Genomic DNA, 18,129 nt, shown 5'->3' with positions numbered 1-18,129 from the left:
AACCACTTAATTGTGTTTACTATAGACGGCTATAATGAAGGTGATTGAATTTTACGGTGTTTTATAGAGACAAACTTAAAGTAAACACAATTAAGTGTTGTGTTGCCACCCGTCAAAGCCTATAGACGGCTAAAATGAAGGTGATTGAATTTACGGTGTTTTATAGAGACAAACTTAAAGTAAACACAATTAAGTGTCGTGTTGCCACCCGTCAAAGCCTATAGACGGCTAAAATGAAGGTGATTGAATTTACGGTGTTTTATAGAGACAAACTTAAAGTAAACACAATTAAGTGTTGTGTTGCCACCCGTCAAAGCCTATAGACGGCTAAAATGAAGGTGATTGAATTTACGGTGTTTTATAGAGACAAACTTAAAGTAAACACAATGAAGTGTTGTGTTGCCACCCGTCAAAGCCTATAGACGGCTAAGATGAAGGTGATTGAATTTACGGTGTTTTATAGAGACAAACTTAAAGTAAACACAATTAAGTGTTGTGTTGCCACCCGTCAAAGCCTATAGACGGCTAAGATGAAGGTGATTGAATTTACGGTGTTTTATAGAGACAAGCTTAAAGTAAACACAACTACCACAAGTAAGTTTAGCATTGCCAGCCTTTCAAAGCCTCCAGAAAGCTAGACTAGAAGATTTGAGGGAGACCGAATTTACAGTGTATAATAGATACAAACTTAAAATGAGTAGGAACTACTACAAATAAGCTTATTGTTGCTATCCGTGAAAACCCCCAGTAGGCTAGAATATCATTTATGCTCTGCTGAAAACCTAAAATATTTGAACATTTTGTTTTTTTTATAATGGTATTCGAAAAAAACTCTCAAACTTCAGATATTGTTTTCAGTACCAGCAGATTTGTAGCATTAGTTTACTTTAATTAAATAATTATTTTAATTGATCTTATATGCAGTGACTTTTCATCTACATTTTCTTCCTTTCAAATTCACTTTATTCAAATATATAGAAAATCAGTTCACTAAACAAAACATACTTCATAATTTATATGTTTTATTAAAGTGTTAAGTAAAACCATCGATCTTTGGGGGGGAGGGTGCTGAGGAGTATCAGTGTCTCTCTTATTAGTGGTAATTCCTTTTCTTACATCTTTTGCTTAGCTATAGTTTATGCTTGTTATAATTTTTAATTTGCTCTCTACTTTTATGGAGAATTTTCTTTCTTTTAATCAAACATACGAAAACCTTGTATTTTTTCTGTAAATTCTTTTCTTTTTTACTTTACTTAGTTCACCTTCCTTTCTTTTATCTGTTTTTGGCAAAAAAAAAAAAAAAAACGTAGGAACTCTTAGGCAAGTTTTCGGCTGAAACTTAGACCAAATTTGTTGGTAATAGCAACATTATAATTGATAGTCAATATTTTCTATTTTCTTAAAAAGGAAGAAAATGATTCTCGTAGCTATTAATTTCAGTTCCAGTTGACTAAAAGGTATTTTTTTGTTTTATTTCTATATTTTCAGTTGCTTATTGGACTGCCATTTTCTAAAGGAGTGAAAATTCATGACATCAACAATGGGTTTGGATCTGTCCACTACACGCAGTGGGACTTCGCAAAGTTCAAAAATGTTCTGAAGTTGTAGTTTATATTGCATCTTTCTTGCTTTTCAGGAATTTTTTTATGTGTGTTACATTTAAAATTATATGTGTGTATTTGATCTATATTAAATTTATACACTACTTTTTTTATTTATCTGAGATAGTGTCATTTTCAGCAGTCCCTACTGGCTCTCTCATCTCTCTCTCTCTCTCTCTGTCTCTCTCTCTCTCTCTCTCTCTCTCTCTCTCTCTCTCTCTCTCTCTCTCTCTCTCTCTCTCTCTCTCTCTCTCTCTCTCTCTCTCTCCCTCTCTCTCTCTCTCTCTCTCTCTCTCTCTCTCCTCTCTCTCTCTCTCTCTCTCTCTCTCTCTCTCTCTCTCTCTCTCTCTCTCTCTCTCTCTCTCTCTCTCTCTCTCTCTCTCTCTCTCTCTCTCTCTCTCTCTCTCTCTCTCACACACACGCACACACACTCTCACTATCCCTCCATATTCGTATTTCTTTCTGTGGTTTTATTTTAGTCTTTCAAATTTGTGGTCATATAGAAAAAGAACAAATATTGCAGGTTAAAAGATTACTTGATAATACTATACTGAATGCACCAGACCCCAAAAAAAAAAAACGACCGTACGTGCCTATGTTGTCAGATATATGTTGAGAGATTTTTGTAGGAGAGCGACAAAGTCATAAAAAAAGTAATAAACTGAAGAAACACAGAAATTGTTGTCTAGAGATTCTAGGAGTTAGGCCAGACTTGGTGGTTTCCTTTAGTGCCTGTAAGCTTTTTGACTGCTGTCTAGTACGGCAGCCTAAGCAACCTAATATTGGAGACAGGACGACTTTGTAAAACAGAACAATTTGAAAAAAAAAGTGAAAAACAGATGGAGAATAAAAAAATTGGAAGAAAATAACAACAATTGTGAGAACTCATATTTGAGTTTACCACGGAATAATGGCCACGGTAACTGAGACTCGACTCCTATATAACAATATTTTTTTTATTAGAGAAGACAAAAAAAAACTTAGTTATAGAGAAGACAAAACAGTCGAAAATAATAAATTAAAAAGAATGCCTTAAACCCGTTTTCGAAACGGACTAAAAAGCAGAATTTTTTTTCTCTAGACTCTATGGGATTTTTTGTCTTGAGAATCTAGCGGGAGACTGAAACTCTATAACCAGAATTGAAAATAAAGACCGAATTTAGAATATAAAGACCGAATGTATGAGAATATTTTTCTTCTTGAGAACAATACGAATCTGTAAGGAGACCAAAACTCTGTATATTGAGCTAGCTTGCCAACACTTCACCAAACCTTGAAGAGCATTCTGATGGTAATTTAGGGATACCAAATGGTGATGAAGTTTTCGTAATTCACCTGAAGACTGAGCATTGCAATATGATGGATACAGAAGACAAGACTAGGCTCTATATTCTTTGCTGGGATCAAACTATTTTTTTGACTACCAATACTGCTTGCTTGCTTGCTAGCCTCCACTAATTAGTTATAGCCACTCAAAACGAATTACCAAACTCTGAATTATGGATAGCACAACTAGCTTTAAAATATTCGACCCCGCAAAAGAGAAAAAAGATTCTACGTAGAAATTATTAGATATTAGAAGCTTGAATTATTAGGATGATGCCATTTTCTGTTTGAATGCTTTAACAAATGATCTAAGAAATAGTAGAAGTTGTGCATAAAATTCAGCTGTTGGAGGGTGGAGGAGGTGGGAGCCTTCGTTCAGTTTGCCGGGATAGTAAAAGGAATATTCTAAATGTCTTTTGTTTTCTATTTTTAAGACAAGTCTCAAGGTGCCAAGCTACTAAATACTGTGGAACTGGGGTGCCACTAGTCAAAAATTTACTTAGATTTTCTACTTAGAATTGTGTCTCTTCAACCACCTTCTATAAAAATTACCAAACGGGTTTTCAAGTTCCTCCTTTGAGAGACCATTCCAAATAGAGGTCCAACATTTTATAAAGCTGTGCTTTAATTTCTCAATGTTTGGTGTCTCCTTTTGTATGTAATCTGACCACCGTATTAATGTCTGTTTGCCGTGTTGGTTTGGCAAACGGAGGCACAGATAGAAATAACTCGTTGATAGGAGGATGTACTTGTAGAAAGGCCTTCCAAGACCAACACACCTACCTTTCGCAACTTTTTCAAAATTCTACTCTTTAATTCGTTCCATTTAGTTCCAATCTCTTTTAATTTTTTGTTATAGCCCCTTCAGTCCGTATTCAGGAATGATCTGCTTTTTGTTTGACCATAGATGGATTGCATAGTTTTCGGTAATGTGTCATCCATAAAATATGACTGTTCAAAAGTACAATCAGCCACATGGTCCAAATGGAATAAAAATCAAAGCGTTCCAATTCATACGGCAAGCAATGCTCCCTGTAATGGAAAGCCTGTTTTTTTTTTTTTTTTTTTTTTTTTTTTTTTTTTTTTTTTTTTTTTTTTTTTTAGGGAAAAACCTATCAGTGAAGAATATTCACGCAAAATTTTCAAGCCTAGAGCTATTTATTGAGTCAAGAACGAGGTATGACAATTCAATCAGAATTAGTCGAAGTATGTAAAGAATTTTCAGATAACTCAGAAACTACCTAAAAGTGGGGAGTATGCTCAAGGGAATTTGACGTGTACTTAAGCACTCAATCACTCAATCACTCTATCATTTCTTATCATTGCGTATGTAACCGAAGTGTTGGGGTAGAATGTGTCACCTACCCGGACCTGTCATTGATAAACACAAGTGGTTTCATATTTACCAAATAACAAAACATGTTTTTTTTATATTCAATAAGCATTATTTTTTAATCGAGCAATTCCACTCGAAAACGATTCAAAATAAAGGCTTCAACATGCTCTAAGAAAATATATCTCTGATTGGAAATGGATTTGGGTGGGAATTGAAAAATTCCCAAGAGTGCATGCTCCATATAAACTGCGCGATGAGGGAAAAACCTCTCCAAGCTTTTGGAATATCCTCGGAATTTCTCCAGTGATTCCTGGATGAGCTGGTGACAATGTTTCTATGACTTGACAGGATTGGAAAGTTGACTTTTAGTAAGGATTTATGTGTTATACTTTGTATCAGCTATACCTTGACAAAAAGCTTTTAGCTTCTAAATAAATTAGATTATTATATTGCGGTACCAGAAAAACTCCTTTATGTTAAAAAATGGCAATGTGTCAAGGAAAAGAATCAATTCAACTTTAGAACCCTCTTTTGTATGCTCCACAAATACGTACTATTCTACACCAAAACTTGGGAAAAATTTTTGTCAGAAGAAATATTGATATAAAAAAGGAGGCAATTAAGATAATATTATTGCAGAATGTTTGTAAAAACATTTCCAATGTCTATATATATATATATATATATATATATATATATATATATATATATATATATATATATATATATATATATATATATATATATATCAAATTTTTGCACCTATATAAAACATATTTTAGAAATATGTTTTTGGCGATCTTGCAAGTTTTGTTCCCAATTCGTCAATATTTATTGTCATCTTAAAAATATTCTAAGGTAGGTATTGCAAATATTTTTTAATTTTCTTCAGCCCAATGATAATGAAGATTACGCAATATTGAACGTAGCGTTCATTTAGTTCTGTATCTTTAAAATAAATAAAAAAAAATTCCCGCAGGGAAGGTGTAAATAACACCACAAATATGGCCAATAAAAGAAAATTTAAAGCCTGCCCCTATTAGCCCAGTTAGGCTAAACAGATGTTTGAACACATCCGAGGGCTCTCACATAAAGATCGGATCTTTGGTACCCTGGCTAGTGCTCTTTGTGATCTTAAATGGCGAAGCAGTTAGTTAATATTGAGACCTAACGGCATTTAAAGTCGGGATAGGAGCTTGCTAATTCCAGTACTCTGTGAAATCAAATAAATTGGTTTTTAATTCTGACAATGCCTTAATAAGGTTCTGAGGAGTGGGCAAGCCAGAATGTACCAATAGGGCCACTAGGTACCAGCCTAGGGGCACATAATGCCAAGGGGTGCAATAAATTACCACTAGAAAATAAATTATAAACTCACAGTGATTTTTTCTTAGCAAAAACTGGATTGATGTGATCTGTCGTCAAAGTGTCAGGTTCACTTTGCCGCCCCACTGCCTAGTCACAAAAAGTGATTTTAAAATAACACTAGAATTCCGTGGCCACTTATGAATTGTCAGATGTCTCCCAAGAATGGCAGGTGAAAGTTCAGTATCACCTCTCTCTTCCATTACTTTTGGCCTGACAGCTGCGTTCTTTTCAGTTCTTCCACTATCCTCGCATTTTCGGGGATTTCCCCAAAAATCTCGCAAAAACGGAGCGACAAAAACCCGTTGGCCTGGAAACGTCAAAGTTTTAAATTTGGCTGTGGGCGAAGTTTTTCCTTAGGTTGAGCAACCACGGATATTTTATAGCTCACATAAATGTTTTATTCTCAGGGCTTCATATTTCCGGTTTTGGGGCTGGGGTGGGGGTATTGCATAAACAAATATTTATTCACACCTTAGTTGTATTTTGTTGACTTTTGTTTCCCTAACAAAATGGTCCTAGGAGTAATAATACCATCAGTCGGGTGCACTCTCACTTTTTTGTCTATTGCTCTTTTTGGTTTTTCTGAGCACTTAAATTGTCTATCGGCTTAATCGATTTTAGACCTTTAAGACCTGCAAATGTTTTGGGTACCGAAGTTAGCAAACGACTAACCCGACCTTAGATCCATATAGACCCGTCTTTTTCCCGACAGGATCCATATAGTAGAATTATGGCTTCTGTTCTACCAAAGCCATATGAATGAATTGTTTGAGCAATGGAACTCACAAAAGAAGTATTTCACCCAAATAAATAAACTGCATACTACAAACGCATACAAAATGAACAAGAAAAGATATAACAAAAAATTAAATATACCATCTATGAACTAAATTGAAATATAAAATCAAACATTAAAATGCTTAACCTCCAAAGTGAAATTCATAAACAAATTATGGACATCTCCGTAATACCATATAATCAGTGGTGTTGTTGAGGGGGGCAAGGGGGAAGTTGCCCACCAGTAATTTGAAAAAAAAGATAATTTTTTTAAGTAGCTTTAAAGCTCTTGTTCGTTTTAAGCGTCAAATTTGCTCTGTATTTTGAGCATATGTTCTTTTTTAATTAATATATGCTAATTTCTAACATAACCAAAACAAGAAAAATAGCGATCCGTTGCACTTTACAATATTTTACAAATTAATATTTTCAGAATATACTGCCCTTGAAACCTTATCATCAAGTAAAAATATAAGCCTAGTTAATGGTAAAATTTTAAAATATTCTATTCTTACTGTTTTGCCATATTTGCTCTATCAATTCCCCCCCCCCCTGATATTTAAGGTGCTTTTACGTCCTAAAATTTATCAGTTCAAGATTTGATTCTCTTGTTTTAAAACTTTCAAAAATGGAAATGAATACAACCTCTACATCTGCAAATAGAACAGAAGTGGAATCATTGAAGAATAAGAAGGTGTATATTCATTAAAAGTCTGAATTGATTGAGCCGCATACAGTAAATATAATTTTCTGGATAAATAGAAATCATTGAAAAAGAACATAAGACGTAGTGGTTTTAATAATGATATTCGCACTACAACTTGATAGGCCAAATAGGTTCTCGTTTGGTCATGGAATTTGGTAGAGGGCTATCCACTCCAAAAATCATTTAATTGTTTTGATTTTCGTTTCCAGTAATTAATAGAAGCTCTAATTCTCCTAATTAGCACTGATAACGTCTTATTCCTTTTGTTTTCAATTCACATACTTACTCATAAATATTGAACTACATCTATGTACAATACCACACTCACTTCTCACTAATTTCGATTTTCATATAGTAGGAGCGCAAGGAGCGACACAGCTCAATAGTAACCGAAAGTAAAAAGCGGAACTTTGATACCAATAGATATAACAAAGAATCGGACGACATGGAGGGCTCTTCTGTCATGTTCGTGCATTCTACAGAGCAAGTTGTAAGGTTGCAATAGTTTTTCAATCCTTTTCCATCTTAAATAAATTTACCTGCAGCATGTGCTTCTTATAAAAGATCTAAGGCGGCTCTTATCTACCATGACAACACAAAGAGGAAAATTTTTAAATGAAAACGGGTCCCTGGCCTGTAGGAATAAAAAAAGAATAAGTATTCATTATATATATTAAAATATATATATTTTTAAATACGAATAAAAAAGAGGAGAATAAATATTAACTTGGCACTATAGTCAATTGAAAATCGAATAGACAAACACAAAATTCAGATTTTAAAATCGAGAATAAAGCTAATGTTCGGACATGGTGATAAGTTTCCGATTCATGGAGGATGAATAAGAGAAGAGTGCAACCCCTTCCCTTTCCAGAATCATTGTCGACTCCTCGTCTTTCGTCCTGACCCTTGGCAACTGTCAAAAGCTTAGCGAATTGTTTTTTTGGCATCTTTTATGTTGACCAGTCATGAATATGATTTAACAACTAAAAAATTTAGTTTGAGAAAACAAGTGAATATTTCCACTAACAACTGAATAATTACACAGCAATTACACAAACTACGCAAGTAAAATGTACAACACCAGAGTCACCTGTTTAGAGGAGAGGCTCTTTCATCGTATATTCTGCTTCAGTGGTGTGCCTCATGGAGCAGCAGTTGTATATATTTGGTTTTATTGTTTTCTTTTCATTCTTTTTTTATTTAAGTTTTCCTCATTTTTTTGTAGTTTTCTTTTAAATTCTTTCTTCTTCATGCCTAGGGCATCTTGTTTTATGTAGGTGAAATATTCGCGTAATTTTTTCTTATTTTCCTTCACACTGGTCATAGGCTCGTTCTTGTTTTTCAAGATTTTTTCCTTTATACCTAAAACCATAATTTCTTAGGATTTTTCCTTTCGTTGCTTTAAAATTAAAAACTTTTTGGGGAAAAATCACATTTTTTTCAATGTTGCCTGGCTGAAGGGTGAAAATAAATAATCGAAACTAGTTAGATAAATTTGACAAGGCGTCTGTCCAAAAAAAAATATCAAATTTTAATTATGTGTTCATTACTAACGACATCTGCAACTTCAACGACAGCTATAACGACAGCTGTAACAGGGTGTAAGTTATACCCCCCCCCCCCCATCAGCCATTTAGTGCCATATTTTTATAGCTTTTTTTGCTGGTTTTTCACCCAGATTTTCTTTCTTCTTAATTTGACACCTGCTAGACGTTAAAATATTTAATTGCATCTAGAGGTCTTTTTCATGAAAAATTGAATTTCAATTTTTACCTCATTTTAAAGTCATATGTGATTGTATAATTATTCTTATAACCAGCTCAAAAAATCAGATTTCATTTACACTGTCACTGGTGAGTTAAATTAGAAAACTCGAAATTTTGCTAAGATTAATCACATCTTATTTCCTTGCTAGTAGCCTGTGTACTGAACTGCTAAGGACATGTGCGAGAAACTTTAAGGCGAGAACCAAGTGGCGTTTTACCGATTCTAACAATTGTTTTGTATATATTTATAAGAAACATTTTTTCTGTCTGGAATTGAAAGTTTCTTATCACAACCTCACGAAGATTAACCTTTCATCTTTTTCATTCCAGGTTTTTGAACCGTTTTTAGCTTCCATCTTCGCCTTTCTCATTTTTTGCCTTATCCTCTAGTTCGAAAGAAATTCATGATTGGATGAGGAATTTACAAACAAATCTAATTCTTTGCTGCAAAAACTAGGACATTTTTGAAGAATCTTTGATATTATTTTGACTAACAAAAATTGCATGAAACAATTTTTAAATGAAAGTAGAGCGACGCTAAAACTTAAAATGAGCAGAAGTTATCCTTAGACTGATGGCTTCCAATCTTTTTTTTTTATTTTAAAAAGACATGTTTACATTTTCGTGTAAATTTTCTCTTATCTTTTTATCGAAGGGAGGAATAGTCGTTTTAATGCATTTTTTTTTTAGCAATAAAGCCATTTTTTTCATGTTCATGTCTTGATGACCCTAGGCATGGTCATTACCACTGGAATATTGATTTGGACTAGTCCCTCACCCAGTGGTGGTTCTGGCCTCTTCTGCATCGGAGGCCTATTCCGATCTGCATCGGAGGTCTCTTCTGCATCGGCGGCCAATATTTTTGATTAGCCCTCCCCCCTGTCTCCAAAAAAATTATGTGGCTTAATTTTGACGAAATTTTCATTTATTGACAAGGTATTTCTCAATTTATCAATAAATTAATAATGTTTGTTTTAATTATTTTTTTAGTTTATTATTTAAATTATTTAATTAATATGAATTATTCCAATTTAATTATTCTAATTATTATCATTTTTGTTTTTTTAATTAATCAGTGATTAATTGATCATTTTCATTTATTGACTGCGCCTTCTACTTTATTTTAATAAAAAGGAATTTAAAAAAAACTACAAAATAGCTATAATTTTTAGATTATTTATTCGAAATTATGTGCCTCTAAAATGTCTACATCCGGGATAAGTGCCCCTCCTGTCCGAGCCCTAGAACCGCCTATGCCCTCACCCAATTTTGCAAGATTTTGCACTTTGTGATAAATAATAAGCCACTGGGTGATGGGGTAAATATAGTCACAATGAAACATAGCGAATATAATTGCTATACCATATCATTTATCCTTAACAGGTTTTTATTTTTTTTTGGAAATTGTCAAAGTAACTTATGCGCAGATTCAGACTTATCACAGTGAATGCAATAGTAAATTATTCTGAGACTGTCGTAGTCGATATGATTACCCACCACTCTCAAAATTATAGTCAAATTTTACTGATCAATCTCTTGTATTTCTTCTCGGATTTTACTTTCTTTTAAATTGAAGTTTCCGTCATTAGATTGTCCTATCTCGCGCTTCTTTTTGTTTATATTTTGTTTCTTGTTGTTAATCTCCATATATTTATATTAGTTTAGTCTTTTGTTTTACGACTAATCTTGCAATGAAATGTATATTTTTTGATGAGTAGGTGACTTTTGTCGAATTTTTCGTGATAAACTTGTACATATTATCCGTTTCCAGAGCCTACAGTAGTTGCATGATAACTTTGACAAAAGAAGTGAATTACATAAGAATGTTCTAATGCTCAACATTTTTTGTAACAGTCATAAAATATAGTACATTTTTTTTTAAACTCACAGTTTTTGAATGATAATTTTGTGCTGTTGTTCTTTGACGTTTGGAAGAAAGAAACTTTCTTCAGGCAAACCATTACATAAAGATTGAGAGAAAACTCTCCTAAAATTAGAATTAAAAGTTGTGCTAAAAAAATTGTTGAGCGATTTACTTTTTTTCATTATTTCAGTACCCCTGATCCTTGTCAAAAAACTTAACAAGCTATTGTTTATGAACAGGTCTCGGAAAAAAAACAATGGCAAGTTTTAAATCCGTACCCCAAACATTTACAAAAATTAACATAATTCCCAAGCAAAAGAATCGTGTTCACCAAAATGATTAAGAAGTGCTCTGCACCACCAAAGCGAAAAAGACAGAATATTTTCCTATAGTCATGTGTGTATTGTTTGCAGCTCCGTCCCCCCTCCCTACCACAGTAAAATATACTGTCCTCCCCATTCCTCCATCAAGTGGATGCTGTTTTTATTATTGTTCGGGGACGCCATTCCCCGAGCTACCCTATGCAGGTGCACTAATGTTATCTTTTATTTTATGCACAAAATATTTGAGATGCTTGGAATTAATCTAGAGCCAATATAGGACTTTTCAGCCCTCTGTTTAATTCACCAGTATTCGCATTTTCAAGCAGGCATCATGCATTTCAATAAGCAAAATTTTTTATAAGATAAGTAATGAGAAATTTGTTTATGTTTGCGTTTAAATCTACTAATATAAAAATGAATTTGGGATGAGTATTTTAGCAGAGCAGTAATTGCTGGGAGGGAGGAAGGGGATGGTAACAATTCTGGAGGAATGATTTTTCGAAAGGGAAGCAATAGTAAGATCATTTCGGATTCTACACCGAAATTCATATTTAGGGAATGTTTATTTATTTATTTTCTTTGTTTTTCTTTTCCTTGTGTTGTTTCACTTCTCCTGTTTAAATAGTGGCTTATGAATAATTATTACCGTTCAAAAACTTAGTTAAAGTACATTGATTATTTGACCATTTAAACTGTCACGGATAATCCAGGTTCAATTTTCTTCTGCGTTTTCGAGTAAGTAATCTTCCCTCCTCTTATTTACAGTAACTTATTATTGTTTTTTTTCTATCTGTAAATAGCTGTTTCTCTTTTAAATGTGCTTACTTTTATGAATCTTTAAATTTTGGTTCCAATAATCCTTTTTCCTCTCTTTCCTCTCACTCCGTCTTAACCCTCCCCTCTTCTGTCTTATTTTCCTACTAGCCGACGAATCATGGCAGACAGGCAAGAAAAAAAGACTGTGGTGCATACTCTTTTGTGAGGATTGGTGAAGAATTGTTCCCCTTCAAAGCTGTCTTACCAAACCAAATACGATCAGAATTACAGTCAAACGAAAATTCGGGCTTCTAAACAGAAATTACTGTGAGCGAATGAACGAAACCCAAAACGAACAAAAATTACATGAATGAACAAGTCAAAACTACAACCAGAGGCGTAATTTTATCAAAATCCAGGGGGGGGGGGAGAAAGTTGGAGCCAATTTTCCCAAATCATGCGAAAATAACGGTAAAAATAAGTCATATACAACCATATTGGCAAAGACATACTAAAGAAAACCTGAGCGTTTCCCTGGATGATTGAATCAGGTAGGCTTATCGTAGTTTTGACAAGATTTTTGAAGAAAATTTTAGCTGGGAGCAAACTAGGGTCCGAAGGGGGCAGTTACATTCCTGCCCCATAGCAAATTGCACCCCAGTCTACAACAAACAGAAATTTGCACTAATACAAATAGGACAAACGCGTCATAGGTCTTCTAAAAACAAGAGTGTCATTTGTTCTTTACCGAAAGTAATTACTGTTTCGAGCAGTGTGGCTTTTGTTTGTCAAAGCATCAGCTACAATAACAAAGAAAAAAAAAATCACCATATTAGTCGAAATTCCTGAAAATAACTAACAAAAGTAGATTAACTGTTTAATATAAGATTAGGTTCATCCCTGGAAATCTTTGCAATTTTGGATTTATTAAGATCATACGGGAAGGAATGTTTAGAATACAAATTGTTCTCAATAAAGCGCAAATTACGCTGTGACCTTTAGAAGGCTTAAGGCCGTCAGTCCTACTCCTGGATTTGGGTTTAACTTTTTGTTGATTGGGAATAAATTTTTCAGTATTATTTGACCGTTGTATTGAATTTTGTATGAATGTTGAAATATTACTTGACTCTATTGGATCGTCTTTGCCTTATTTTATCTATTTATTTTCTTTAAAAAACTCCTTTTTGGAAAAGTTCTTTTTTAGTTCATTTCTCTTCGTTTTAATTGATATTGTTTTTTGATTCACTAAATGGAATATTTGAAAAGCTTTTCCCGTTTCTCTAATTCAGGATTAAGATTTTTGCTTGGTGTTTCTATTTTGAACACAATTTTGCAACAAATTTTAGAGACAGTTTTGTTATTGAATTTGGGGGGAGGGGTGGAGAGGGTGGATATTATTCAAATAAGTAGACGGAAAATTTATGGCTGAAGCTTTTTGACACCAATTTTGTTACAACCTTAAAAATAAGTCAGTACTGATTGTCGATTTTTATTGTAGCAATTCTATTGCTATAATATTACATTTTATTTTATTGCATTATTACATTACGTAATATTACAAAATTATTACATAAATTACATAATTTATATATATTACATAAATTACGTAATATCACGTAAAATTATTAATATTACATTTTATTTTAACTGCTTAATTTTTTGTTTGAATAAATTTGTTTTTAGCTCATGTATTAAAAAGACCTCTGATTGGTTCGTTAAAAAGAAAATAAAAGAGACTGTCAAGAATCAGTGCAACCAGATTTGCCTCCGGTTGAAGTTCCATTTGTTCTAAAACCCTAATTAAGATGTCTTCAAGGCCTGAAATTTTAAGCAAATCAGTAAAAAAAATTACATTTTGCACTAAGAATAAATAAGACAACATTTTTCATAATTATTGCCCTTGATAAGCCCCTTTTGCTCCCCCAAGCAAAAAGTTTTACATCTACTTGATGGCCCCACGAAATATTCCGTAAAAGTGTCAGACAGGTCCCCTAAATTGTCAATTTATACCCTTAGCCGTTGTTGAGTTATTACATATATGCCCTTATTGCACCCTAGATGGACAAGGTGTCTTTTGTTTTAGTTTAACATCCCCCTCAACTTTCCTTGAAAGTTTCGTATTAATACCCTAAGCCGCTCTTGGAATATTTCAGACTTGCCATTTTGACAACCTGGATGCTCTTAAGTAGTAACCCCTCTATCTATTTAAACCAACAGATAGGGGATTTACTATTGGAGTTACTAATCCCTCAAGACATTATTACGCACATCTGGGCTTACTGTTGTACATTTCCTTGTTATTTAATGGTATAAGAAACCTGATTGTTATGGTATAGTACACCTGTAAGTCACGTAATTCGATAGTACACGTATTTTTTGTACGTAATTGGGAATGTCTGCCTATGTCGAGAATGACATAATCTTGCGTGACTTGTTAGATTTATTGATAATGACGTAACCTTGCGAGACCAGTCTCTTCAGGGCCTGTGGGGAGGCCCTGTTTGTAACTGAGGGTGGCACACAAGTCGGTGTTAAGTAATGGAGGCGCATGTGTGCATGTTACGTAATGGTGGCACACACGTGACTTTTACATAATGACGGTGCACACGTGGGAGGTTACATAATACTTTAAAAGATTTTTCTTAAGATTTTATTTTCTTCAAGCTGTTTTTTCCTCAAGACGTTTGTTTTTGCTTCAAGATTTTTGTCTGCTTTAAGCATCGAATGTCAAGACCAGTGATTTCCCCAACGAAACTGTGTCTTGGACAATTGGGCCAAGAAGCGATTAATATCCCTATGATTCTGCAAATAAATTCTACGTGACTAGCTATTGATTACATTTTTCCAATCCTATCGATATTGAGCAAGTATCTAACATTGTTGTTTATTATTACACTATTATTTGCACCTGCAAGCTGCATTGCATTATTCTAACATGACTTAAGCAATGTTTTACTTTGTTTCTCAAATGGCTTTGTAAGACACAGACTTTTTATCGTACATACAAGTTTTATTAATAAACAAATTCACAAAAAATATTGAACCAAACTATTCTTAGCGCACTGAAATTTATATTATACAGGTAGGAAAGGGTATTTTCAAATAGAAAGTCGTTCAATTGTCAATATAAATGCCGAAACATTTGGTATAGGTATATCCATACCATCAAAAGTATAATACTGCGCCAAAACCATTACATTTAATCAGTAAATCTAGATTCATTGAGAGGAGGGGGTGACTTATTAGAGGTAAATTCAAGGAGGTACAAGGTATATCACATTTTTTTTGTATTCCCAACCCGTGGCGCTCAATGGCTGATTTGCGGCACCCTCAGGGAAGCGTTATCACGCCTACAGCACCTTTAACACCTCCCACCTAACATTAAGGTGTTTTATGGAAATTATTTATTTAGAAAAGCTTATTAGGTGTTAGATTTCAGCCCTCCTCCCCCGGGAAAATTCTTTTAACATCTCCCACCGTAATTTTATGATTTATTATGGAATTTATTTATTTGCGACACCTTATTCGGCGGTAGATTTCAGTCCTTTCACCCGGAAAAATTCGTTTAACACCTTCCTCCTTAACTTTAATCTATTTTATGGAAGTTACCTCTTTACGATAGTTTATTAGGCGTTAGATTTTAGTCCCCCTTTTCCAAAAAAATTCCTTTAACATCCCCCACCTTACTTTAGGCTGTTTTCTGGAAGTTATTTTAAGTTATTAATTTGCAGGTCACCTGGAAATAACTCCTGTTACCACCTTATTACTGGCATATGAGAATTGAAGATATTACAAAATGGATACTTGAATGTTTTCTTTGCGATCCAGCTCCCTGCCAAATGGATAGCAATCCAGGTTCAGAAAACTCTGAAGACTATTCAAATGTTTCTTATGACGGAATGAATTATTTACTAAGTCCAGAATTCAATGGGAATATTTACAATATATGTATTAACGAATCGCTAGCCTATACTCCATTCTGCCAGCAAAATAATTATTTCAAAACGTTTCAAAATGAAGACATTGAAGAGATATTACAAAACAACAGCTTAGTGAGAATAATTGTGCCAATTTTATTTGGAATTGTTGTTATTGTTGGATTGTTTGGTAATGCTCTTGTTGTAATTGTTGTTGCAGCCAATCAACAAATGAGGAACACTACAAACTTATTAATTATTAACTTAGCTATTGCTGATTTATTATTCATTGTTTTTTGTGTCCCCTTTACCGCCTGTTACTATGCTTTGCCTTCTTGGCCGTTTGGAGATACGTGGTGTAAAATTGTTCAGTATTTAATCATTGTAACTGCGTACATAAGTGTATATACCTTAGTGTTAATGTCTTTAGATCGTTATTTAGCAGTTGTACACCCGATTAGCTCAATGTCTATACGAACCGAATCTAATACGTATATTGCTATTATAGCAGTTTGGAGCATCCTTATCCTTGTTTGTATACCAGTGGCACTTGTTCACGGTGAACTTGTATTTTATATATGGGAGGGGGTCGAAAAAAAACAGTGTCACTTTCTGACATACTATGGAAGTCTTCCTACCTTCCAAATTGCATTCTTTGTAACAGCATATGTGTTGCCTTTATCGATTATTATTGGTCTTTATTTCCGAATGATTTCTCGGCTATGGAAAGGGGTAAAAAATGGAGGGAAAATATCTGCTGAAGGGCTTCGAGGAAAAAAACGGGTTACACGGATGGTTGTCATTGTTGTTATAATTTTCGCTGTGTGTTGGTGCCCTGTTCAGATTCTTTTAATACTAATTAGTTTAGATGTGTATGACCCAACAACTGGTGCCGGATTATGGCTCCTGATTCCTGCTCAAACGCTTGCTTATATGAATTCCTGTGTCAACCCAATTCTTTATGCTTTCTTGTCAGATAACTTTCGCAAAGCTTTCAGGAAAGTAATACATTGTGGTCCTTTCTTTTATCATAGCAGTGAAATGCGCCTTCAAGAAAGGTCTGAAGGGAAACAGATGGCCAAATCTCCTATGTTACCACATCCCCAAAATCCTACTATGACAACAAATGCCAACGATGCGACCACTGGGGAAAAAAGTAAGGTCTTAGGCCCTGACGTAGCAGAAGCAGTGTTATAAATGGATTTGACCATAGCCAAACTTTCATTCAAAATCCATTGTCTTCCTTGTACTGGTAAAACTAAGGCTAATTAGCTTTATCTGGGGAGTAAATGATGCATGCTGGAATGGGATTTCTTTGGATGAATATCACATTTAGTTAAATGTAAATATTGTAATGTATCTAAGTAAATTTAGTTTTTTAATAAAAAAAAAGAGCAAAGTCAGTCCTGCTGATTTGTACTCGTACGGTAATATACAAAAAAAATGTAGGGAAAGGGAGGGGTAAATTACCGTTCCTCTGCCATAGGAAAAAACACTTCCGTGGGTTTTCCTAGTCAGAAGCTGTCCATATGTCCCCTGCCTACACCCATACTACTGAAGAAAAGTGTGGCCAAAAGCTCTAGTAATGATTGGTTTTCTTATATTTGAAAATCCTCTAGATTATTGTGCTGATATGGTTTACACCTACTAGGTATATTCCACAATTTCAGCCAATCAGATGATTTAACAGTGTTAGCCTCTTTGTAAGCATCTAACTATTTCATTCAATCTTAGGCTATGTATATTTATCAATGCTACAAATTTATAAGAACGTAGATTTTTCTCCTTTTTTCTTTTGTGTTTTTAACTACTTTATATCTTGCTTCTATATTTTTTTTTACTCCTGCTTTGCCATTAGAGCCCTGTGGTATTGCATGAGTAATTTGGAAGAACTTTTTCAACATCATTGATTTGTTTTATTTTAAAGGCATATTTTTAGACGACTAAATGTGGCTTTAAAATAATTTTCAAGTATAAATCCATTATTTTTGTTATTTAAGACTTAAAGATTTCTTAATAAAAATATTTATTTCCACTCGTTTGCCATTAAGCCAGGAATAGACGATACTATGTTTTATTTGTGCTAGACATTCCAAGTTGGAATATCTTTCAAATATTCCATCTTTTGTGCAGGGTATTTCACATTTTTAGTTTAAAGAACAAAAGAAATTAGTATAATTATTAGTTTTATTTTATATCATTATTGCAGAATTGGAAAAGTAATTTCAATTAATGAAAACAATGTATCAACTTTGATCAATTCAAAAAATAGTCTAAATAACTTTATGTAAATACATAAATAACTTTAATATAAACATAAAAATAACACAACTGACTAAATAACCTTACGTAATTATAGTATTTAGTTATTTAATGGAAAGATTCC

At 33.7% G+C, this 18,129-nt stretch overlaps 2 protein-coding genes across 4 annotated transcripts in view; both read left to right on the top strand.

The window, feature by feature from the left end:
* Positions 1-1,707, top strand: part of LOC136027001 (structural maintenance of chromosomes protein 5-like) — a 116,528-nt gene extending 114,821 nt beyond the window's left edge. Inside the window, exon 20 of the mRNA XM_065703883.1 lies at positions 1,489-1,707. Within this exon, the coding sequence (XP_065559955.1) occupies positions 1,489-1,608 (120 nt within the window). The 3' untranslated portion in view covers positions 1,609-1,707. The remainder of the gene's footprint in view (positions 1-1,488) is intronic.
* Positions 1,708-4,543: 2,836 nt separating this feature from the next.
* Positions 4,544-17,778, top strand: LOC136027002 (allatostatin-A receptor-like). Of its 3 annotated transcripts, none has more exons than XM_065703886.1 (3): positions 4,573-4,631; positions 7,470-7,604; positions 15,558-17,778. In XM_065703886.1, exon 3 carries the CDS (start codon positions 15,600-15,602, stop codon positions 16,938-16,940), a length of 1,341 nt encoding a protein of 446 aa, XP_065559958.1. In that variant the 5' UTR covers positions 4,573-4,631; positions 7,470-7,604; positions 15,558-15,599; the 3' UTR covers positions 16,941-17,778. The 3 variants fall into 3 exon arrangements, with proteins under 3 accessions (XP_065559956.1, XP_065559958.1, XP_065559957.1); XM_065703885.1 differs by having other exon boundaries at positions 7,470-7,609; XM_065703884.1 differs by lacking the exon at positions 7,470-7,604 and having other exon boundaries at positions 4,544-4,631.
* The last annotated feature ends 351 nt before the right edge of the window (positions 17,779-18,129 follow it).

Source organism: Artemia franciscana, chromosome 5, assembly GCF_032884065.1.
Source record: "Artemia franciscana chromosome 5, ASM3288406v1, whole genome shotgun sequence".
In the NCBI taxonomy this organism is placed as follows: Eukaryota; Metazoa; Arthropoda; class Branchiopoda; order Anostraca; family Artemiidae; genus Artemia; species Artemia franciscana.
The sequence above is the reverse complement of the archived record's forward strand: the minus strand, read 5'-3'. Positions and strand labels throughout refer to the sequence as shown.